Genomic DNA, 17,260 nt, shown 5'->3' with positions numbered 1-17,260 from the left:
TATTCCACGAGCAAGCAGCCTGCATACCCATAGTCTATTATTCCACGAGCAAGCAGCCTGCATACCCATAGTCTATTATTCCACGAGCAAGCAGCCTGCATACCCATAGTCTATTATTCCACGAGCAAGCAGCCTGCATACCCATAGTCTATTATTCCACGAGCAAGCAGCCTGCATACCCATAGTCTATTATTCCACGAGCAAGCAGCCTGCATACCCATAGTCTATTATTCCACGAGCAAGCAGCCTGCATACCCATAGTCTATTATTCCACGAGCAAGCAGCCTGCATACCCAGTCTATTATTCCACGAGCAAGCAGCCTGCATACCCAGTCTATTCTGTCTTAGTAAGCAGGTCATGTAGAGAAATGATGCTGGTTTCAGGACGATGTATATTTCAACAGCGTCCTGCACCTGCTACTATGATTTAGAGTCGTGGTACTTTACAGTCATGTATTCTACTCTCTTGAGCTTCATCTCTATCTAAGAGACGTATAACTTTTAAAAAGTGATTTTGAAATGTCCAACTACGGCTGAGCCAGGAGCCTGGGAGAAGTGTCAAAAGAATGTTTATTGCGTTAACAGATGCGTACAGCCTTCATCACACCTCTTCATCACCAAGACACCAGCCACCCAAGACATAAACTGTTCTCTCTGCTACTGCACGGCAAGCAGTACCGTTGTACCAAGTCTGGAACCAACAGGACGCTGAAAAGTTTTGTAGCCATGAGAATGCTAAACAAAACTGCTAAATAGATTATCAAATGGCTACACGGATTACCTGCATTTACCTTTTTTTAACTAACCCTCTTGCACTGACTCTATGCACACACATTAGACTCATTAGACACATTACCCACACACTGGACTCTACCCAACACACTGGACTCTACCCAACACACTGGACTCTACCAACACACTGGACTTTACCAACACACTGGACTCTACCAACACACTGGACTCTACCCCCACGCTGGACTCTACCCCCACGCTGGACTCTACCCCATACGCTGGACTCCACCCACACACTGGACTCTACCAACACGCTGGACTCTACCCACACGCTGGACTCTACCCACACGCTGGACACTACCCACTCACTGGACTCTACCCACTCACTGGACTCTACCCACTCACTGGACTCTACCCACACGCTGGACTCTACCCACACGCTGGACTCTACCCACACGCTGGACTCTACCCACACGCTGGACTCTACCCACTCACTGGACTCTACCCACACGCTGGACTCTACCCACACGCTGGACTCTACCCACACGCTGGACTCTACCCACTCACTGGACTCTACCCACACGCTGGACTCTACCCACACGCTGGACTCTACCCACACGCTGGACTCTACCCACATGCTGGACTCTACCTCCACACTCAACTCTACCTCCACACTCAACTCTACCCCCACACTGGACTCTACCCACACTGGATTCTACCCACACTGGATTCTACCCACACTGGACTCTACCCACACACTGTACTCTACCCCCACACTGGACTCTACCCACACACTGGATTTTACCCCCACACTCGACTCTACCCCCACGCTGGACTCTACCCCCACGCTGGACTCTACCCCCACACTGGACTCTACCCACACACTGGATTCTATCCACACACTGAATTTTACCCACACACTGAATTTTACCCCCACACTGGACTCTACCCACACACTGGATTCTACCCACACTGCATTCTACCCACACTGGACTCTACCTAAACACTGAATTTTACCACCACGCTGGACTCTACCCCATACGCTGGACTCTACCCACACGCTGGACTCTACCCCCACGCTGGACTCTACCCCCACACTGGACTCTACCCACACACTGGATTCTATCCACACACTGAATTTTACCCACACACTGAATTTTACCCCCACACTGGACTCTACCCACACACTGGATTCTACCCACACTGCATTCTACCCACACTGGACTCTACCTACACACTGAATTTTACCCCCACACTGGACTCTACCCACACACTGGATTCTACCCACACTGCATTCTACCCACACTGGACTCTACCTACACACTGAATTTTACCCCCACACTGGACTCCACCCACACACTGCATTTTACCCCCACACTGGACTCTACCTACACACTGCATTTTACCCCCACACTGGACTCCACCCACACACTGCATTCTACCCACACTGTACTCTACCTACACACTGAATTTTACCCCCACACTGGACTCCACCCACACACTGAATTTTACCCCCACACTGGACTCCACCCACACACTGAATTTTACCCACACACTGGATTCTACCCACACTGCATTCTACCCACACTGGACTCTACCTACACACTGAATTTTACCCCCACACTGGACTCCACCCACACACTGAATTTTACCCCCACACTGGACTCCACCCACACACTGAATTTTACCCACACACTGGACTCCACCCACACACTGAATTTTACCCCCACACTGGACTCCACCCACACACTGAATTTTACCCCCACACTGGACTCCACCCACACACTGAATTGTATTTATTTTTATCCTGTTGACTAGTCACTTTACCCCTACCTACAGTATACTGCTGTTACTGTCTATTATCTATCCTTTACCCCTACCTACAGTATACTGCTGTTACTGTCTATTATCTATCCCTTTTCCCCTACCTACAGTATACTGCTGCTACTGTCTATTATCTATCCTTTACCCCTACCTACAGTATACTGCTGTTACTGTCTATTATCTATCCTTTACCCCTACCTACAGTATACTGCTGTTACTGTGTATTATCTATCCTGTTGTCTACCCCTACCTATATGTACATAGCTACCTCAACTACCTCGTACCCCTGCACATCGACTCGGTACTGTTACTCCCTGTATATAGCCATGTTATTACCTGGTACTTCCTGTATTTAGTCAGCAGCATACCACCCTGCATCCCACTGCTGGCTTGCTTCTGAAGCTAAGCAGGGTCGTTCCTGGTCTCTCACTAGATGGGAGACCAGATGCTGCAGGAAGTGGTGTTGGAGGGCCAGTAGGAGGCACCCTTTCTTCTGGTCGAAAAAAAAAAATATCCCATTGCCCCAGGGCAGTGATTGGGGACATTGCTCTGTGTAGGGTGCTGTCTTTCGGATGGGACATTAAATGGGTGTCCTGACTCTCTGTGACCACTAAAGATCCCATGGCATATAAGAGTAGGGGTTTTAACCCCGGTGTCCTGGTTAAATTTCCAATCTAAATTTCATACCATCATGGCCACCTAAACATCCCCAACTTACAATTGGCACATTCATCCCCCTCCTCTCCCCTGTAACTATTCCCCAGGTCGTTGCTGTAAATGAGAATGTGTTCTCAGTCAACTTACCTGGTAAAATAATAATAATATATATTTAAAAAAAGTTATTACCTGGTAGTCTCTGTAGCCATGTTATTACCTGGTACTCCCTGCATATAACCATGTTATCACCTGGTACTATGTATATAGCCATGTTATTACCTGGTAGTCTCTGTAGCCATGTTATTACCTGGTACTCCCTGTATACAACCATGTGATAACATGGTACTATGTATATAGCCATGTTATTACCTGGTACTTCCTGTATATAGCCATGTTATTACCTGGTACTCTGTATATAGCCATGTTATTACCTGGTACTTCCTGTATATTGCCATGTTATTACCTGGTACTCTGTATATAGCCATGTTATTACCTGGTACTCTGTATATAGCCATGTTATCACCTGGTACTTCCTGTATATAGCCATGTTATTACCTGGTACTCTGTATATAGCCATGTTATTACCTGGTACTTCCTGTATATTGCCATGTTATTACCTGGTACTCTGTATATAGCCATGTTATTACCTGGTACTTCCTGTATATTGCCATGTTATCACCTGGTACTCCTGTATATAGCCATGTTATTACCTGGTACTCTGTATATAGCCATGTTATCACCTGGTACTTCCTGTATATAGCCATGTTATTACCTGGTACTCTGTATATAGCCATGTTATTACCTGCTACTTCCTGTATATAGCCATGTTATTACCTGGTACTCTGTATATAGCCATGTTATCACCTGGTACTTCCTGTATATAGCCATGTTATTACCTGGTACTCTGTATATAGCCATGTTATTACCTGCTACTTCCTGTATATAGCCATGTTATTACCTGGTACTCTGTATATAGCCATGTTATTACCTGGTACTCTGTATATAGCCATGTTATTACCTGGTACTCTCTGTATATTGCCATGTTATTACCTGGTACTCTGTATATAGCCATGTTATTACCTGGTACTCCCTATATATAGCCATGTAATTACCTGGTACTCTGTATATAGCCATGTTATTACCTGGTACTCCCTGTATATAGCCATGTTATTACCTGGTACTCCCTGTATATAGCCATGTTATTACCTGGTACTTCCTGTATATAGCCATGTTATTATCTGGTACTCTATGTATATAGACATGTTATTACCTGGCACTTCCTGTAGATAGCCATGTTATTACCTGGTACTCTGTATATAGCCATGTTATCACCTTGTACTTCCTGTATATAGCCATGGTATTACCTGGTACTCTGTATATAGCCATGTTATTACCTGGTACTCCCTGTATAGCCATGGTATTACCTGGTACTCTGTATATAGACATGTTATCACCTGGTACTTCCTGTATATAGCCATGTTATTTTTTACTCTTTATTGTTATTCATTATTCACTATGTATATATTCCTAATGTTACTATTTCTTCATCTTTAACTCTGCATTGTTGGAAAAGGACACGTCAGTAAACATTTTACTGTTAGTCTACACCTGTTGTTGACAAAATACATTTTTATTTGATTTGATTACTCAGCCTTGTAATGCTACCAGAACTTGTATTTGGTGTGCTACTCCATTTTCTGGGCAGCCATTTTGGAAAATATAACCTTCAACACTACTAAACAGATAGTACACGACTGTTAGTCCATGACACCACTGACAACTATAATGTGTGGGCCCAGATGCATAAAACTCTGGAAAATGTACAATAGTAGAACATAAAGAATCACCTATTAAATTTATCATTTTATCATAGTAAAGACAGTCAGTCTGCCAAAACTAATCGGCTCAAGATGCAATATGTAACCCACCAGGAGTGACTTAATTCCTATTCATCCACCGTGGATTACAGCTAGGCTAATTTCCCCCTCTCATGAATACGCAGAGTCACAACACCAGCAGGAAAGAGACGAGCTTAACGGAACTTCTTCCTTTCTTCATCGGTTTCATGGATTATATCAACTACCAATCTCACCTGGATTACCGTCAATTAGTGTCATGCAATCTCATTCGGAGCCCGTTGGTACATTTCCACACGGCGGGGAATGGGTTTGAGATCTAGAGGACTGCTGCATCATGAATGTAAGAAGGGACACCACTGGTAGAATAGAGTTAGTTTAGCAACACTTTTGAAGTAAACAGTTTTATATTATACTCAGAAAATATTTTCTGTTGTTGACATCAATAAGACACCTGGATTTGTTGCTGTAATCTTGGGGAATTTACACACAGCAGGGCAGGCTATGAGTGTCTAAAGTGAGGTTTTGTAAGAGTAACAATATATTGTCTTGTCTGACTGAATTGTAATGTTATTATTATGTACTTGGATGATGTGTTCTGCTGTAGGCTTTAAAGCAATAGAAAACACCTGGATTTCCCTTTGGTGCAGCTGTATAGTATGTCTGTGTGTCTGTAAACAGTTTTCCATACAGTATGTCAGCAGGTCTCAACCACAATATCAGGAAAAATAAAACAATTTCTTTATGCATTCTGAGTCGTAGACATCTTCAGGAGTTGCCCTGCCACCCCAAGCTGCCCAGCAACGATACAAAAATGTAAAGTAATACATATTTTTCATTTACTTTTAAAATCATGAAAATATCTTTTTGTTTTGTACAAACATTAAATACAGCTACAATACCAACACAGGTGAGCTCAACAAGCGTTTCCATGACTACGAAGCCGGCAACAAAAATAACAGTAGTTTTTGTCTCCGAGTCAACCGGTAGTCAAGGAGAATGGCCTTTTTAAGCAGCCAAAGAAAATCACTAGACACTAAAGCACAGGTAGGAGGAATAGAAGTACGGGAAGGAGGTAAGGGAAGGTAACCAAGAGGGAGGAAAGAAGGAAAGGGGAATATTTACCAAGAGTGACTTCTCAACCACTTTGTAATGCAGATGACAGATCCAGAGAGATTTCAGTTTTTGTTTTGTTTTCTACAGTTTGGTTGGCCCACATTAAGTGGCATAACCTCTGTGAAGACTATTCTTCTGTTCCCAAAGAATGAGAACGTTGTCAACATTGTTTCTAGGTCACACATTGGTATACCAACATCTGTTGTCATTAGATGTGTCTTTAACTGATAATTCACCCAAATTCCAAAATTACATAATGGTTTTCTTACTCTGTAAGCAGTCTGAGGACAAGGTTTGACAGAAATCTATGCTTTGGTTTAGTTTCCAAATGCTATTTATTTTTTAACATTTTAGGCAAAAATCCTTACAAGTCCTGGTACTGATGTTAGCATTTTTCACGCATCATGTTCATATCATCTATACGTAACTTTGTTGAGCTTCAAAAATCAATTTTAGATACTTCCGGATGATTTAAACATGCATGAAAAATGCTAATATCGGTACCAGGACCTACATTGTATTTGGGCTACCGAGTGGCGCCGTGGTCTAAGGCACTGCATCTCAGTGCAAGAGGTGTCACTACAGTCCCTGTTTTGAATCCAGGCTGTATCACATCCGGCTGTGATTGGGCGGCACACAATTGTGTGCGTCGTCCAGGTTTGGCATGGGTAGACCGTCATTGTAAATAAGAATTTGTTCTTAACTGACTAGCCTGATAAAATAAAAAATAAAAATAATAATTTGTGCCACGTGATAAAACCTTAGCATTTGGAAACAGTGCCAGGGAATTAAAACCAAAGCATGGATTTCTGTCATAACATGTCCATAGACTGGTTACAAGATAAGATAGCCAATGTGTCATTTTGTAATTTGGGTGTACTATCCCTTTAAATGGCACCCATATTCCTTATAAAGTCTACTACTGTTGACCAGAACCCAATGGGTGCACTATATAGGGAATAGGGTGCACTATATAGGGAATAGGGTGCACTATATAGGGAATAGGGTGCACTATATAGGGAATAGGGTGCACTATATAGGGAATAGGGTGCACTATATAGGGAATAGGGTGCACTATATAGGGAATAGGGTGCACTATATAGGAAATTGGGTGCACTATATAGGAAATTGGGTGCACTATATAGGAAATTGGGTGCACTATATAGGGAATAGGGTGCCATTTGGGACAGGACCATAGTGAGATTGTAGGTTGTAGATTGTACTGTAAAGGCGTTTACAGATGGGCCACGGTAAGCGGCGAAGGTCTCATAAACTTCAATGGGAGTACGGTGGCGGGCGGCAAAATACGAGTGTTTTATTTGTAAGCGACGCGGTTCGTGGTGCTTGCTCCGTGAGCAGCTCCGCTGGCTTGGAGCTCAAGGCGCCAAAATAATAAATTAGCTGAAGTCTTGAGCGGTCGGTGCACATAGTTGACCAATGAGCATCGTTCATCTTGTCAACCAATCAAACAATGTTTTAATGACAACATTCGGAGCTGACAACAACCGGGATCGCTGGTCTCTACAGACGGTATGCAGATTTTCTCATGGTTCAATTGCCATTTACCGCAGCGTCTGTCTGTCTGTCTGTCTGTCTGTCTGTCTGTCTGTCTGTGTCTCTCTCTGAGCAAACGTATCTAGCATTTATTTGTTATCCATTCAGTTTATCAGCCAACAACATATTGCACTTCTACTCTCATCCTTGCAGTCCTTGCGGTGACTTTTGACATTAAATAAAGGTTCCTTATTTATACCTCGAACCAGGGCACGTAATATCCTGTTTAGTGTCCCTGCTTGATCCCATGTCCTTCAGGGCTGAATTCCTTTCCCTTTTTCTGTAGATCTGATCTGAGCTGTCTTTCTGCTGTCCCAGAATGTACTTGCATTAGGTCCTGCCCTGCTGTCCTTCAGAATGACAACATGGCTGACAAATGGCCAAGTGGACCTCTTCAGTTCCAAGTTCAAAGTTCACTGGCCAGTTGTAATGAATACAACAATTCTTAGCAGAACCATATCACCACCAGGGGGAGCAGTAGGGAGAGGAGCAGACCTGGAGGGCCCAGGAGGAGAGGGTAGAGGAGATGGAGGTAGTGGAAGAAGAGAGGGTGGTGGAGGGATGGCTGCCCAGCAGTGGGGTACTCCTCGCAGTGCCCGAGGACCTGGCATCGGGTCTTCTCACACAAGACGCCTTTGAAACCTGGAGCACAGTGGCACCGTTGATGGTGGTGGCACGTTCCCCCGTTCTGACAGAGAAGCATGGCGTTGTCACACACATGGGCTGTGAAGAGAGAGAGAGGGAGAGAGAGGAAAGGGGGAGAGGGAGGGGGGAGAGGGAGGCGGGAGAGAGAGAGGGAAAGGGGAGAGAGGAAGGGAGAGAGAGAGAGAGAGGAAAGGGGGAGAGGGAGGGGGGAGAGAGAGGAGAGAGGGAAAGGGGAGAGAGGGAGGAAGAGAGAGAGAGAGAGGGAAGGGGGAGAGAGGGAGGAGAGAGAGAGGAAAGGGGGGAGTGAGAGAGAGAGAGGAAGGGGGAGAGAAGGATGGGAGAGAGAGAGAGAGAGGGAAGGGGGAAAGAGGGAGGGAGGGAGAGAGAGAGAGAGGAAAGGGGGGAGAGAGGGAGGGGGAGAGAGAGAGAGAGGAAAGGGGGGAGAGAGGGGGGGAAGGGAGGAGAGAGGGAGGGGGGAGAGAGAGGAAAGGGGGGTGAGAGGGAGGGGGGAGAGAGGAAAGGGGGAGAGAGAGAGACAGAGAGAGAGGGAAGGGGGAGAGGGAGAGGGGGGAGAGAGGAAAGGGGGAGAGAAAGAGGGAACGGGGAGAGAGAGACAGAGAGAGCGAAGGGGGAGAGAGAGAGAGGAAAGGGGGAGAGGGGGAGGGGGGGAGAGAGAGAGAGAGAGAGAGAGAGAGAGAGAGAGAGAGAGAGAGAGAGAGAGAGAGAGAGAGAGAGAGAGAGAGAGAGAGAGAGAGAGGGAGAGAGAGAGAGGAGTTAAAGGATCATGAGTTTTTACTAATGTTACAACACAGTGTTGTTAAAGACATGGTAGCTTAGTTGTGGTCACGATCTGTTTACCTATAAGTACAAACATAGTTATGTTGTTGAGTTATTACATATTTATTAACTTATTTCCGGATAACCTCTAAACAACCTACAATGCATTGTTTGTCAACGTCATATGGAGGATCTACTCTGTCCTACCAAGTTCGTATGCTACCTCTGTAGCTAGCTCAAGCTGGCTAACATTAGCCACATCTCATGCTATTCACAGACATTTTGGCTGTGTTATCTAGTGGGAATCTGACAGTACGGCAGGCTCTGGTGCTTCCTCGCCGTGGGCTCAAAAGGAAAGAAAAAATCATACCTGCTTGTTCTAATTATACCTCCTCTGTTCTCCTTTTTATCTTGACAACTTTTTTGCATGTTCACTGTGAAGAAGGCTACAGGAGTTTTGTAACTTTCCCCATCTTGGCTTAGTGCTAGCGCGCTAGTTGATGGACATCTGGAATCTATCTTTGTTGGATTTCGGTACAGTGAAGTGGCCACCTCCCCCTCACTTGGTAGCTAACTCAAAGTTTTACCATCGGATTGGCCCCAAACATCAACATGTATGTATCTTTGCTTTTAGTTTGCGGTTAAGTTTTTTGGGGGTTTATGGTGTACTTTTTACCCCTTTTTCTCCTCAACTTCGTGATATCCAATTGGTAGTTACAGTCTTGTCCCTTCTCTGCAACTCCCCTACTGACTCGGGAGAGACGAAGGTTGAGAGGCCATGCGTCCTCCGAAACACGACCATGCCAAGCAGCACTGCTTCTTGACACACTAACCACTTAACCTGGAAGGCAGCCGCACCAATGTGTCGGAGGAAACACCGTACAGCTGGCGACCACCGAAGTCAGCGTGCACTGCACCCGGCCCGCCACAAGGAGTCGCTATGTTCTTATGACAAGGACATCCTGGCCGGCCAAACCCTCCTCTAACCCGGCCGACGCTGGGCCAATTGTACGCTGCCTCATGGGTCTCCCGGGCGTGGCCAGCTGTGACACAGCCTGTGCATTAGACTGCTGCACCACTCAGGAGGTTATATTCTAGTTGTGTTAGTTGTGTTCTAGCTGGTCTCCAGTAGTTGGGCTCTTGCTTGCCGACCATAACCGTGGTGGTTGGCTAGGCTGACCCTGCTAATAGCTAGTTGGCTGGCTGGCTGGCACTGCTAATAGCTAGTTGGCTGGCTGGCTGGCACTGCTAATAGCTAGTTGGCTGGCTGGCTGGCCCTGCCAATAGCTAGTTGGCTGGCTGGCTGGCACTGCTAATAGCTAGTTGGCTGGCTGGCTGGCACTGCTAATAGCTAGTTGGCTGGCTGGCTGGCCCTGCTAATAGCTAGTTGGCTGGCTGGCTGGCCCTGCTAATAGCTAGTTGGCTGGCTGGCTGGCCCTGCTAATAGCTAGTTGGCTGGCTGGCTGGCTGGCTAGCTTGCAGGCTAAGATAACTGCATATACCTAACATTCTTCGATAACTGGTTAGATGGTGTTGTGTATTTCCAAAACGTTGGTTTACTTTAATGTAGCTGTAACCTAGGTGTTGAAAGGAACAGGCTGACTCATTCAGTGCTATCTGGTAAGGCCAACATCAGCAGATTAGTAGGGCTTCTAATAATTTGAAAAATTGCTTAGAAAACCAGGTGTTTTCATCTGCGTATTAAGATAATAGAGTAAGGTGTTTACATGACTAAACCATAACTGGCCTACTGCCATAATCAGTTTAAAATCAAAGTATTAGTTTGGACGTAAACGTAATGTGTGAGTATTGGGACACATCCGCTCACTTCGGTTTCAAAAAAGGACTGTGTAAGTGATTGTTTATGACTGAGACCATAGAAGGAGACCTTGCGGAGGTGTAGTATTTTAGAGACCACGGGGGGATTTGAGAGAAAATAACACTGAAACAAAAGGAACCACAGCAGGCTATCCACATGATTGGCTCTCAACTATCATGCTCGTCATGTAATTGGTGCCCTCCTACCAGGCTCTCCACGCGATTGGTTCCCTCCTATTAGGCTCTCCACATGATTGACACCCTCCTATCAGGCTCACCACTTGATTGGCTTCCTCCTACCAAAGCTATCCACGTGATTGGTGCCCTCCTACCAGGCTCTCCACGTGATTGGTGCCTTTGTAATGCAAATTGGCATGTGCAGATGATTCCATTATAGTTCCTCCCTGGCTGAAGTAAACATCGCAGGCAGCAAACACTGGGATCCGAATACCAAAAACTAGGATGTTAGGATTGTACTGAAGTATTGTAACAAACACACACTTTTGCTAAGTAATAACGACTGTTAATACAATCATTTATATTGACATCCTAAAATGTGTCACTATTCACTGCACTTCTCCCTAACCTTAAAAATCAACCACATTGATTTCACATTAAAACAATCTATTCATTATATATCATTCCTATCCTTCAAATGAACACACCTGACCAGCAGTAGGGGGCACAAGGGGCAGTGGAGTGGTTTCTCTTAAGACAACCTTGTCCAAATGAACACACATGACCAGCAGTAGGGGGCACAAGGGGCAGTGGAGTGGTTTCTCTTAAGACAACCTTGTCCAAATGAAAACCTTTGCCTTGATCTCCAAGGGAAGGCTATTCCATAGATAAATGCCTGTATATGAAAACACGCTCCTCGCAGGACTGTTTACTCTTGGGATTTTACAAGACATAACACGATAGCTCTGCTATTGTAACTGTGTTGGTTATAGACCATATCAATGTGGTTTTTCACGTAACCTGGGGCATCATCATTTAAGATGTCAAACATATGATTACGTTTAAGTTGGTCCACTCTGGACTCCAAAGGCAACAAGCCCACCTTCCGGAACTGTATCCCTATGTGGGTCCTAGGTGGGACATTCAGCATATACCTAATAACATTATGTGGGTCCTAGAGGGGACATTCAGCATATACCTAATAACATTATGTGGGTCCTAGAGGGGACATTCAGCATATACCTGATAACATTATGTGGGTCCTAGAGGGGACATTCAGCATATACCTGATAACATTATGTGGGTCCTAGGTGGAACATTCAGCATATACCTGATAACATTATGTGGGTCCTAGGTGGGACATTCAGCATATACCTGATAACATTATGTGGGTCCTAGGTGGGACATACAGCATATACCTGATAACATTATGTGGGTCCTGGGGGGGGGGGGGACATTCAGCATATACCTGATAACATTATGTGGGTCCTAGGGGGGACATTCAGCATATACCTGATAACATTATGTGGATCCTAGGTGGGACATTCAGCATATACCAAATAACATGATGTGGGACCTAGGTGGGACATTCAGCAAATACCTGATAACATTATGTGGGTCCTAGGTGGAACATTCAGCATATACCTGATAACATTATGTGGGTCCTAGGTGGAACATTCAGCATATACCTGATAACGTTATGTGGGTCCTAGAGGGGACATTCAGCATATACCTGATAACATTATGTGGGTCCTAGGTGGAACATTCAGCATATACCTGATAACATTATGTGGGTCCTAGGTGGGACATTCAGCATATACCTGATAACATTATGTGGGTCCTAGGTGGAACATTCAGCATATACCTGATAACATTATGTGGGTCCTAGATGGGACATTCAGCACATACCTGATAACATTATGTGGGTCCTAGATGGGACATTCAGCATATACCTGATAACATTATGTGGGTCCTAGGTGGAACATTCAGCGTATACCTGATAACATTATGTGGGTCCTAGAGGGGACATTCAGCATATACCTGATAACATTATGTGGGTCCTAGATGGGACATTCAGCATATACCTGATAACATTATGTGGGTCCTAGATGGGACATTCAGCATATACCTGATAACATTATGTGGGTCCTAGTGGAGACATTCAGCATATACCTAATAACATTATTTTGCATGACCTGCATTCTCTTTTTCAGCTTTTTTGATAGCCCACTATACCAAGAAGAGCAGCATAATCAAAATGACACTAAATCAAGGTTGAGACAAGCACTTTAATGTTAAAATATCTAGTGTTACGATATAAACATTTCAATTTGTTCACCATTTTAGAATTAATTTTAGCAGCAATCAGGTCTCCAGAAAGGGATTGATCTAGGGACACACCAAGATAAGATACACTTGTTTTAGATTCAATCTCCTTGCCTGCACAGTATACCGTTATTTTGTCAGCCCTAAGCAATCTACGTTTTGTTGCAAACAAAATCGATTAAGTTTTTCCCAAATGTTGCGACAATTTGTTGTCAGTTAACCAATCTGTAACAAAATGCAATTCCTTACTCAGGGTCTCCTCTATGTAAATTATATCCTTCCCTGATACCAGTATGGCTGAGTCATCAGCATAAAACAAGAGGTTAACCTTTACTGTATCTGGCATATCATTAAGAAATGAGAGAGGCCCTAAAATGGATCCCTGTGGTACTCCACAGGATATTTATTTGGCCTCTGACATCACCAACATGACATACTTGTCTTCTGTTGGTCAGATAAGACCTAAACCAATTAATTAATTAATTAATTAATTTTACATTGGAAAACATATTAACAAGAATGCAGCCATTTGTCGTTAGTGGGAAGAGCGAAAATCTATGTGGTTTTAATTTTAGAATCTAAAATAATTAGATTTAGGAATCTTTGACCATTTAAAAAATAAATAAATCATAACTATTGCAGTAAACATTCCTCACCTTTTTTGGCTGTGATGGGTTCATATTCGCGAAAGAGACATATACAACAAATGACCATGTGCATCTCTCATTAAATTGGACCTAGTAGCCTGGTAAATAGATAGGCTATATGTATTTAGAGTTTTGCAATATCATAGGCAGTGCAGTTTACAATACGGGTGAACAGTTAATTTTTACATTGAAGTAGGCCTTAGTAAGCTACTGTAGCCTGTCTTATGCCTCATGTCCATCAAACTCTTGGCATTCCGGCAGAAGTCATTCGTTGCCAAGGGAGCAGTCCGCAACGCTACGTTGTGGGTGCCGCACTAGGCGTGTGTTCTGTGTACCGCAAACAGTCAATATGTTCTACCTGTGCATTGTTTTTACCGCGGGGTGGTACAAAACGGTTCTACACACACAGACTCCAACTAGCTAGCTTTTTAGCAAGTTGAAAAGCGAAGCACACGTGAATCAAGTATAGATATTGCGGGCTAGATATCCAGAAAAAACAAAACGCATATGCATCTGGTGGACATTGGATATCAGACAATGTTTCAGAATTCGCGGGCAGCCCATCATATTAAGGTTGGGGGAAAAGTCGATGAAAAACATTTTTGAATTCCGTTCTGCTGACAGGTCCACAACAATTTGCCATTGTTTGACAATTTGACAGTCCTTTTCCAGATACAGCATAAATTACTGTTAAAGATTCTGCCAACACTGTAAATAGACCGCTAGCCTATTTAAAATGTTGTTGTCTTAGGTTTCTCTTTATGTGGTGTTGTGTTGTGTTGTCTCTTGTCGTGACGTGTGTTTTGTCCTATATCTATATTTTATTAATTTTCAATTTGTAATCCCAGCCCCCGTCCCCGCAAGAAGCCTTTTGCCTTTTGGTAGGCCGTCATTGTAAATAAGAATTTGTTCTTAACTGACTAGTCTAGTTAAATAAAGGTTAAATAAAAATAAAAAAGTTGACAGTATGGGTAGGCTACAGTATTGCTGTGCGATAGGAGCGCGACATCATTGCCTATTTGAACTCAGAGCCTATACAAAGGCAGGGCATAGAAACGCAATAATCTACTGATCAACTAACAATTTATCTTTTGCATGTCGTGGTTTAGCCTGAACAGCTTCTACCCCCCCAAGCCATAAGACTGCTATATAGTTAACCAAATAGCTACCCGGACCATCTGCGTTTACCCTTTTTTTTGCACTAACTATTTTGACACATCACATACGCTGCTGCTACTGATTATTATCTATCCTGTTGCCTAGTCACTTTGCCCTTACCTAGCCTCGTCACGAACAAGGTTGACCTAAAACGGGAAGCTTAGGGGGGAGGTCCATGGCAGAAATCAGCCAAAGAAGGGTCGGAACTCGGTTGTATGTATGTGATGTCTAGCAATACATCAAACCAATGAAATGCCTTGCTAGGGCGGAGCTCCAAAGATGCTCAGAATAGTGAATAGTGCCGTGAAGACTAAACATCTCAACAAAACAACCACTGATGACAAAACATTTTTTTTGAACGTTTGCAGCACGCTGGATAAGTATTTGATGCACTGGGGTAGCGAATACTTGCTATTGTTTAAATGTATGGACGTTCTTAGTTTCTCAGCTGCAGCAGCAGACTAACTTTCTGCCTCAGATTCAGATTCAAAGGTCTCTAATCTGCAGACTTTACAGAGTTTACTTTGTTGGCAGTGGATCTGTGGATTATCCATCTGCTCCACGTCCTCCAGAAGACCCCGGGATCATTGTTTTTCCCCCAGCATCTGTAGGCCTGATTAACTGGGCTTAGGAAAGGTTGGAGGGGTGGAGCGAGAGACAGAGAGAGAGAGAGAGAGAGAGAGAGAGAGGGGTGGAGAGAGAGAGAGAGAGAGAGTGAAAGAGAGAGAGAGAGAGAGAAGGGGTGAGAAAGAGAGAGAGAGAGAGAGAGAGAGAGAGAGAGAGAGAGAGAGAGAGAGAGAGAGAGAGAGAGAGAGAGAGAGAGAGAGAGAGAGAGAGAGAGAGAGAGAGAGAGAGAGAGAGAGAGAGAGAGAGAGAGAGAGAGAGAGAGAGAGAGAGGAGAGAGAGAGAAGGAGAGAGAGAGAGAAGGAGAAAGAGAGAGAGAGAGAGAGAGAGAGAGAGAGATAAGGGGTGAGAAAGAGAGAGAGAGAAAGAGAGAGAGAGAGAGAGAAGGAGAGAGAGAGAGAGGGAGAGAGAGAGAGAGAGAGAGAAAGAGAGAGAGAGAGAGAGAAGGAGAAAGAGAGAGAGAGAAGGTGATAGAGAGAGAGAGAGAGAGAGAGAGAGAGAGAGAGAGAGAGAGAGAGAGAGAGAGAGAGAGAGAGAGAGAGAGAGAAAGGGGAGAGAGACAGAGAGAGACAGAGAGAGACAGAGAGAGACAGAGAGAGACTGGGTTGAAGGCGTGGAAAGAGCTGGAGCTGAGAAGCCGTAGACAAACTGATTTGACGGGTTTGACTTATTCTGGATTCCAACAGTCAAACGCAGTCAAATGAGTGGGATGTGGTAGAAGTGTGCAGATTTAGTGTGGAGCTGAGGTACTGTTTCAAAGGAACATTCTGTGCTGATACTGTCTGTATCCCACATAATAATATTAGAGAAAAGCCACGGAGGGTCCAGACAGTATCTTTCACTCTGTGTCTTGAGTTGACAGCAAATAGATATTTTTCTACAGTACTACCAACACAGTTCTGTCATATCTACTGCATTAGTGAGAACGAATTTACTCTGATTTTTGATTCATCATATGAAGACGAACATAACCGTGATCAGTCTTTAATGGTCCGTAAAAGGGTTGTGGTAATAATGACTCTCCATCCAAGGAGTCTGTCCTTGCTTATGGTAATCTACACTGTCCAATCCAACTGTCATTAGTACTCCTGTAGACAGACGTGAGAAATATCAAGAGTTTCAAACACAGACCAAAGGACAACGACACCCGCTCATTGAGTGGCCCTGAGAGAGAGAGACACACACACACACACACACACACACACACACACACACACACACACACACACACACACACACACACACACACACACACACACACACACACACACACACACACACACACACACACACACACACACACACACACCCCACGCTGAGTCCCTCACGTGTGCAGCATCGCAACTTTGTCAAAGGATGTGACATTCTCTGCAGGATAACTGTCAACACAGATTCATCATTGGGTCATGCTGTATGTGTTTGAGTGTGTGTGTATGTGTTTGTTATTGTGTGTGTGTGTGTGTGTGTGTGTGTGTGTGTGTGTGTGTGTGTGTGTGTGTGTGTGTGTGTGTGTGTGTGTGTGTGTGTGTGTGTGTGTGTGTGTGTGTGTGTGTGTGTGTGTGTGTTTGT

The 17,260-nt window shown here is 44.3% G+C and overlaps 1 protein-coding gene across 1 annotated transcript in view; it reads right to left on the bottom strand.

Moving 5' to 3' along the window:
* Nucleotides 1–4,824: 4,824 nt before the first annotated feature.
* LOC139550119 (netrin-G1-like) overlaps nt 4,825–17,260 on the bottom strand; it is a 166,106-nt gene continuing 153,670 nt past the window's right edge. Inside the window, exon 6 of the mRNA XM_071360761.1 lies at nt 4,825–8,462. Coding sequence (XP_071216862.1) covers nt 8,185–8,462 — 278 coding nt within the window. The 3' untranslated portion in view covers nt 4,825–8,184. The remainder of the gene's footprint in view (nt 8,463–17,260) is intronic.

The sequence above is a fragment of the Salvelinus alpinus genome, chromosome 23 (assembly GCF_045679555.1).
Source record: "Salvelinus alpinus chromosome 23, SLU_Salpinus.1, whole genome shotgun sequence".
NCBI lineage: Eukaryota > Metazoa > Chordata > Actinopteri > Salmoniformes > Salmonidae > Salvelinus > Salvelinus alpinus.
The sequence above is the reverse complement of the archived record's forward strand: the minus strand, read 5'-3'. Positions and strand labels throughout refer to the sequence as shown.